The sequence below is a fragment of the Octopus bimaculoides genome, chromosome 30, assembly GCF_001194135.2.
Source record: "Octopus bimaculoides isolate UCB-OBI-ISO-001 chromosome 30, ASM119413v2, whole genome shotgun sequence".
Lineage (NCBI taxonomy): Eukaryota > Metazoa > Mollusca > Cephalopoda > Octopoda > Octopodidae > Octopus > Octopus bimaculoides.
This window is the reverse complement of record NC_069010.1, coordinates 9721920-9729987: the sequence shown is the minus strand read 5'-3', so window position 1 is coordinate 9729987 and position 8068 is coordinate 9721920. Positions and strand designations below refer to the sequence as shown.

The following is an 8068-nucleotide window of genomic DNA, read 5'->3' as shown; positions in this document are numbered from 1 at the left end:
GGGGGGGGGTATTAATTCATTATTATTTCATTCTCAATGTGAAGAATTTCTGATAGGAAATTCCTACAGTAAAAATGTTTACTAGAAAATTTCTTACAACCGGCTGGAGAGAGCAAGAAGTCTAGAGATGCAAGGGACTTTTGGTAAGAAAGGGCTGGGGATGTGGGATGTGTGTGGAAAATTCACCATATGGACAACGATAAAGTATATCTGCATTTTTTTAAAAAAGAGAAGACTGATATTAAAAAAGAGAAGACTGATAAAAGGTTTTCCGAAAGCATTTTTTAAGTAGGATTGTTTATTTAATGACCAACATGAAAAAAATCACAATGAAGTAATTTAAACAGACAGAATTTGTCAACAAAATCTCATGTTTCACAACATTTCTCCCAGCAAACAATATTATTGAGTGACGATGATGTTTTTACCTCTCGAGAATTTGTATCTTATTTTGTAACACCCTAAATGGGAGGAGGTCAATGTCACGATGTGGTTAAGGCAAAAAATGGGGTCGTTTCTTTTAGAATGGTGAACGTTTTTGAGAGAATGCAGAATAATATGACCAGAAGAAACAACAGTAAATAAGGGGGATGCTGAAAGGTTCCCGGCTTTAAGGGTATTAGGAAAAGCCTGGTTAGAGGCCCAACCTTCTGAGCTTTTTTTTACAGGGCTTAGTAAAACTGAAGGACTGATACAATTAGTGTGTGAATCTGAGAGCAGAATATGTTGAATAAAATCTGAATGGACAGACAGACGAATGGTCAGAGGGATGAATGGGATGGACGGATGGACAAATGGATGGGCAGATGGACAGACAGTCAAATGGACGAACAGATGGATGGGCAGATAGATAGATATAAAGGTCAGGGTTTGGTTGGTTGGACACAAAAAGTGGGTGATAAGAAGCTGGTTCAGGAAATACTGTGGTTGTTAGAAGTGAAGGCCGGGGATTTGGATATTAAGAGCTGGTTTGCAAGGATCAAATGACTTACTTTGAAGTTAACCATGGCAGATATTTGCGGCATTCCATTGTGTAAGTCAACATTTTGGTCACGTGTCTGTGAATGGAAGAATAGAAGACGTTAGGGGAGGAAGAGGAAAGATGGAAAAAGCAGACACACAGACAGATATACATAGATACACACACACAAGCACATACATATACACACAGAGTGACACACATACACATACATACATGGATGGATGGATGGATAGGTAGGTACATAGATAGATAGATAGAAAATAGAAAGATACATAGATAGACAGACAGAGAGAGAGAGATATAAATAGATATGAAATAATGGTAGAAAGTATGATGGAGAATATAAGAAAGAAAAAGAAAACAAAGTATGTTAAACATAGAAAGGGGATTGATCTCACTTGTAGTTGAAACCCATATTGGCTATTTGCTCCGGAGTCATCTTGGTCTCACCAAAGCTGATGTCTTGAATCATGTCAAGCTGTATATTGTAAGGGTGTAGTACCAGACACAGGTCGGTCAGGAAAAAACAGAAGTTATAACAAGAAATATTAATATTATTGTTATGTTTTTAAAAAAAATAAAAAAGAATGTAGGATATTGCAGTTGAAGAAATTATTTGTTAAATGTAAAAAAAATTACAGTTTTAATGTAAACAATTGTTATCTTCTTGTAATAACTTTTACAAATATTCTTTTCTGCTCTGGGCACAAGGCCCGAAATTTTGGGGGAGGGGGGCCAGTCGATTAGATCGACCCCAGTATGCAACTGGTACTAAATTCATAAACTCCGAAAGGATGAAAGGCAAAGCCGACCTTGGTGGAATTTGAACTCAGAACATAGAGACAGACAAAATACCGCTAAGCATTTCGCCTAGTGTGCTAACATTACTGCTAGACGAAACACACACACATGCACGCACACACACATACACACACGCATGCATACACACACAAACACATACATGCATGCGTGCACAAACACACACACACACACACATAAATCCACATGGAATAATAAAAACAGTGAGCCCAGACCCTCTCCTCGGAACAAACCAAAGAATAAGATACCCCCCCACGTCACACCACCATCTTCCCACCCGACCTCCTTTCATGAGGATTGAACTCACCTCCTCTTTGTTGCTCAACAGAAAACCAGACATCAGTGCTATGCCACAATCACTGGCTTCCGGAGAACTGAAGAGATTGTTGAAATGTCTAAATGTATCTTGGCACCATTGTCTAAAGAGAGAAAACAGAAAGACAGAACAATAGCAGTAGTAGTAGTAGTGGCAGTGGTGGTGTTGAAGGGAGTGGAGGTAGACAGGCCAGCAAGCAGAAATATATAAAGGGACAGACAGACAGACAAGTAGGTAAGAATATCAAAAAGGAATCAAAAGTCCTTCCTGGGCCACAGGCCGATAAAGCCTGCTTCCCAGATTGTTTGGCTCATGTATTCCCCCTCCACAATGTCATTCTCAAAATAAACTACCCTACAATGTCGTTCTTAAAATAAGCCATCACCTCTTAGAAGCTCCAAGATAATGCATGATTAATTCAGAACAATGTGGATAAATAAGTGCTACATGTGAAAGAGTGATATAAATATTAATGGGTTAATCTTTTAGCATTCAAACCAGCCACAGCCGACTGAAATATTATACCTGTTTTGTGTTCAAATTGGCCAAGTCAGGCCTCTCATGTTCTGAAAATAAACACTCACATCACTGAAATCTCAAAGCTGAAAGATAATGCAGGATTAATTCAGAATAATATGAATAAATAAAGATTACATTTTGCAGAGCAATCTTGGAGCTAAAGGGTTAGTCTTTTAGCACTTAAACCAGCTATATTTGGCCCAGATATTCCCCTTGCCCTATGATCAAACTGGCCGGGTCTGACCTCGCGTATCTATTCTAGACAATTATTTAAACAAATTAAGAACCAGGTCAATGGAAAAGCTATGAGATAATAATACTTGATTAATTCAAAAGAATGTGAATAAATTAAGCATGATACATACGACAGAGAAATCTGAAAGCTGCCAAATATTTTGCATGTATTATGCTCAAGCTGGCCAGATCCAACCTCTCACACCTGACCGGCAATGTCATTCAAAAAAGAAGCTATCGCATTATGAAAATCTTGAAGTGCCAACATAAAGCATGATTAATTCAAAATCTGGAGGCTGAAGGATTAAAAAGTTAAAACTGGAATGGAACTGTCTCTGTCTTCTTGTTACTTACTTGAGGCTTTCAAAAGGATTTGCAGACAATGTGACCATATTCGGTCGGAAGAGACCACCGGCGCCATCACTGGTCGTCTCTGTGTTGAATTTGTCAGCTACCACAGTCACGGAACAGAACGGAAAGTTCTGTTTGACTTGAAGAGCTGTAGATAAGCCCACCACACCGGCACCGATTACTGCGATTTTCACCATTGAGATCTGGATCGGAAGAAAGGAATAGTGGTGAGGGAGAGGGAGAGAGAGAGAGGCACACAGAGATAGATAGAGTGAAAGTGTTTGTGAGAGAGAGACAGTGAAAGTGTTTGTGTGTGTGTGTAAGAGAGAGAAGAGAAAGAGGGAAAGAAAGAAAGAGAACAGATTGGTTTTTCCCTTGCCCTAAACCTTGTAATTTCTAGCTGAGTTTTAGAAGGTCACTTTGCAATTCCAGCCTGAAATCCTATCGTTTCCAGTTCAATCCTCCAGAGTGGCATCTTGGACAAGTACCTTGCCCTACAGCCCCAGGTCAAATGGTAACTTTGTCTCTATCATCGAGGTCCCGTGGGGCAGCAGAGGTCACCGGCATCAAAGCAGATCTGCTTAAGACTCATCGCCAGGGCGGAAGATCGTACTATCCCCTTGTCACCCCCCTCCTCTACATATCCACGTTTCACCAGTCACTGCACACTCTTTGCACTCATGTGAAGTCCCTACACCCAGGCACATCTCTCTCTCTCTCTCTCTCTCTCTCTCTCACCCTTGCTCTCATTCTTGATAACTCCCTCTTTCTCTCGCTCTCTCTCCCTCTGACTGGGGTACCCAGGTATTTCCTCAGCAGCAACACACCTGTTTCTGTCCCTTCGTCACACTCTAACCTCTCACCACCTGGCACAAGGCCACCTCCTCCCATTGCCCCTCGCCTCTCAAAGGATCTTTGTCTCTAAAGTCACTTACTGACCCCCACCAGTGTTGGTGCCACGTAGAAAACATCCACCCAGTCTTCACTTTTAGGTGGATTGGCATTAAAGGAAGGGCATCCAGCCGTAGAAACCCTGCCACAACAGATAGTGAAGCGTGATGCAGTCTTCTGCCTTGCCAGCGCCTGCCAAAGCCGTCCAACCCATACCACCCTGGCAAAACGGATGTTAAATGATGATGATGATGATGATGATATACACGCATATATATATGTGTATGTATACGTACACATGTGTGTGTGTTCGTGTGCCCGTGTGTGCATGCGTGTACATATATAAACGCACATATATTGGGTCATGCATTAACATCACGAGTGTCAACATCCGAAACTCCAAACCGACGAAAATCTTTAAAAGTTATATACATACACATGTATAAGACAACTATATCACGTATAGCCATCCATGCATCAACCTTCTCATTTTTTTCGGTAATTGTAAATGTTCAGTTTTTAAAACTTTGGAACCAGTTTCGATTTCATGCAGCTTCTGGTTAAATGCACACATCTACCCTGGGGGACTGTGGGGAAAGGCATGAATGTAGCAGTTTACATTTGACATTCATTTCAACGAAGGCAGCATCGGTTGCACACAGGGCAAAAATGCTTGGCGGCATTTCGTGTCTTTACGTTCTGAGTTCAAACTCCACTGAGGTTGGTTTTTTTTGCCTTGCTGAACTTATATCGAAATTTGAGACGAATCCAATCCAATATTCAGTTTAAAGGCTTTGTAGCAGGACCGAAAGAATAATAATAATAATAATCCTTTCTACTATAGGCACAAGGCCTGAAATTTTTGAACAAAGGTCTGAAGGGACAATAGTCTTCTGTTTTTTTTTTTTAATTTCCAGCATGCAAATGTCAAACTTGTTGATTATAGCAACAGCAGTACCATTGAGACAACACTGCAATACTGCTGCAGCTCTACTGCAATACCACTGCGTCGATAACGTCTGCCCTGACCACCCATGGAATCCTTATGTAACCTCATGGCATGCTAGAAAGAGCAGTGAAATCTCCCTCTAATCACATCTTACCCTTTTAACCAGTGGTTCTCAACCATTTGTGTCTCTCTATGAACCCTTCGGTTCCTGTTTTAGTCAGGTGAACCCTCCTAGCCATTTGATATTTCAAAATTATATTTTTGTAATATTAGGAATTGTATTAAAATAATTGTTGAAACATTTTGTGTGTCGTAGAAGATAGATTTTATCAACGAAATCGTATGTGGACTCTTAAGGGTCGTGAGGACCCCGGACGAGGACCATTGCTTTAAATAACTGACGGACGAATAAACAAGGCTGGTCACGGCTGTAATGCCGTTGATTGCTGGAGATAGGTACGCTGGATCAGGATTGACCTTCGGTTAAACATCATCATTATCATCATCGTCATCACCAAAATGCAACAACGAGAGGAAAGTTATTTGTGGTAGCTCCTTCTTCTGCTAGAAATAGCAGCCAAATCGACCTCAGCTCACAGTGTATGGTCAGAAGAAAGGAAGGACACATACCTGATGGGATTGGTCACAGTTGGAATATTCTCGATCGGGCCGTTGGTTGATCAAGGTGAGACCTCTACACAATAGCTAGGCTTGCTAAAAATAGCAGCCAAATCTCCACCAAATCATGCCCTACTGTCTTATGCATACATACATGCGTATGTATCTATATATGTATTTGTGTGCATATATGTTTGTGTGTGTGTGTGTGTGTGTATATATATATATATATATATATATATATATATATATATATATATATATATATATATATATATATATATATATATATATATATATATATATAATGTATTTATTCATATATGTATGTACATATATATGTATATGCTTACATCTATGCATAAGTATGTATGTATGTATGTATGTATATAAGTATGTATGCATGTATGTGTGTATACATTTATGCATACATATTTATATATGTGTATGTGTTTATATGTATGTGTATATGGATATGTGCATGCATGTATGTATGTATATGAGTCATGATCGCTAGATCTGGTAGAAATAGCAGCCAAATTTCCCTCAGATCACGACCCAGTTGTCTTCAAATAAAGGTTACATTTATACAACGTAGTTTTGAGTTTATAAAGGTTGCATGGCAAGCATAGTTCATCGTTTGGGTATCGATGAATTAAGTGTTGATGTAATCGACCAGTGCCCTCTCCCAGGGTATCAGGCCTTGTGCCTATAGGGACCATTGTTGTCATTGTTAAATGGAACGGGACGAGATCTGGAGGTGTAACTAACGAAAGGGCTGCTCTGTCAGCGCTCACCTGACCTGTAGGTTAATAACAATAGCAATAAAAAAAATCACAAGAAAAGCAATAACAAACTGACATACTTTTCGGGTTCGCTTCCAGCTCTCTCCGCTCTGAAAAGTTTGTGAATAGTTTTGACAGAAGGGAGTTTCGTTGTGAAAGAGAGACGGTGCGAGTTTGGAGATGAAAGTGGCGAGATAGGGAGACAGGTAGATAAATACGTTGGGGGAGAACAGATAGATAGATAGATAGATAGAGACTTTAAAGGGGGGGGGAGAAATACATAGAGGTGTAAGGTGGGAGTAGAAAGGAAGAGAGATTGATCGAGGCGTTGAAGGGGGAGTTGTGAGGAAAACAGATAAAGGGAGACGCTGTAGGGGGAATAGAGAAGAAGAAGAGAGGGAGAAATAGAAAGAGATAAATAGATGCAATGAAGGGGAGGAGAAAGAAAGCGAGACATATGCTGGAGGGCGAGCGGAGAGGAACACAGACAGAGGCGTTGGGGGGGATGAGTAGGGCGGTACAGAGAGAGAGAGAGAGAGACATTTGAAGGGGAGTAGAAAAGAAATATAGAGAGAGACGTTAGAGGGGAATTAGAAAGAGAGATAAGTAGATGCTTGGAGGGAGAGTACAGAGAAAGACAGCTAGAATCGTTGGAGCGGGAGTAGAAAAAGAGAAACTGAAACGTTTAATAGATGCGTAGGAGACGGTATTGTTGTGAGAGATTAGGTAGACAAACACCAGATAAGTTTTATGCATTCGCATACGTATATATATAGATAGAAAGCAGTTTAGGTATACAACTGCAGCGTAGAAGACACAAGTAAGCCATTTTAGAAAGGCACAAACTTCGCCGAAACATGTATTGTTTGTAAACAACGGTGTCAGATTTCTAGTGATTCGAAACTGCGATCTGGTCACTGATAACTTCTGTGCTGCTCATCAGGTCACCACCGGACACCATAGTTACATTAACGGTTCAACTGTTGCTGTGACAACGATGTTCCGTTAATCTGATAAGCTAGCTTGCTTTTAGGAATGTGCAATTGCATTTCTCTAATGCTAAGTAGGTAAATACCGGCCGAACGATATTCCTGCAGTGTATGTAGACAATGAGACCCAACTGCGTGGAGAAATCCGCCCTTGGCCTATTCAGACATGTACTTTATATCAAATTACTCTGTCCATAATATTTACGAAGGCAGATTCTGAGACAGGTGTATAAAATATAAACGAGTGACAGAGATACAGGTGTCAATCCATTACGGCCTTTTCTAACGACTCCCTTAATTGATTAATGAAAGCATTACATCATTGTAAAGAAGCCGTTTTCGTCAGATGAATTCAGGAACTTCAAAATAAAGGACATTCAAAATGATTTAACATAGTTTAAAACCCACGGAGCAAAAAACATTTACATTGATTCTAATACGATTTCAGTTGGCAGAATGGATTTACCTTATTGGACCTAAAATTTTACACTGGCACCTTAGACAAATGTCCTCTAATGTAGCCCCGAGTCGACCAAAGCTTTATCAGAGGATTTGATAGACAGAAACTTAAAGAAGCCCATAGATATAATGGATATATATATATATATATATATA

At 39.9% G+C, this 8068-nt stretch overlaps 1 protein-coding gene across 3 annotated transcripts in view; it reads right to left on the bottom strand.

The window, feature by feature from the left end:
* LOC106875553 (D-aspartate oxidase) overlaps positions 1 to 6942 on the bottom strand; it is a 13276-nt gene extending 6334 nt beyond the window's left edge. Inside the window, exons 1-5 of one of the 3 annotated variants that reach the window (XM_014923757.2) lie at positions 6545 to 6910; positions 3225 to 3424; positions 2109 to 2220; positions 1381 to 1460; positions 993 to 1058 (exon numbers count right to left, since the gene is read on the bottom strand). In XM_014923757.2, coding sequence (XP_014779243.1) covers positions 993 to 1058; positions 1381 to 1460; positions 2109 to 2220; positions 3225 to 3418 — 452 coding nt within the window. In that variant the 5' untranslated portion in view covers positions 3419 to 3424; positions 6545 to 6910. Of the gene's footprint in view, positions 1 to 992; positions 1059 to 1380; positions 1461 to 2108; positions 2221 to 3224; positions 3425 to 6544 lie in introns of all 3 variants that reach the window. The other 2 variants (XR_001410137.2, XM_014923756.1) reach the window with 2 other exon arrangements.
* Between the last annotated feature and the right edge of the window lie 1126 nt (positions 6943 to 8068).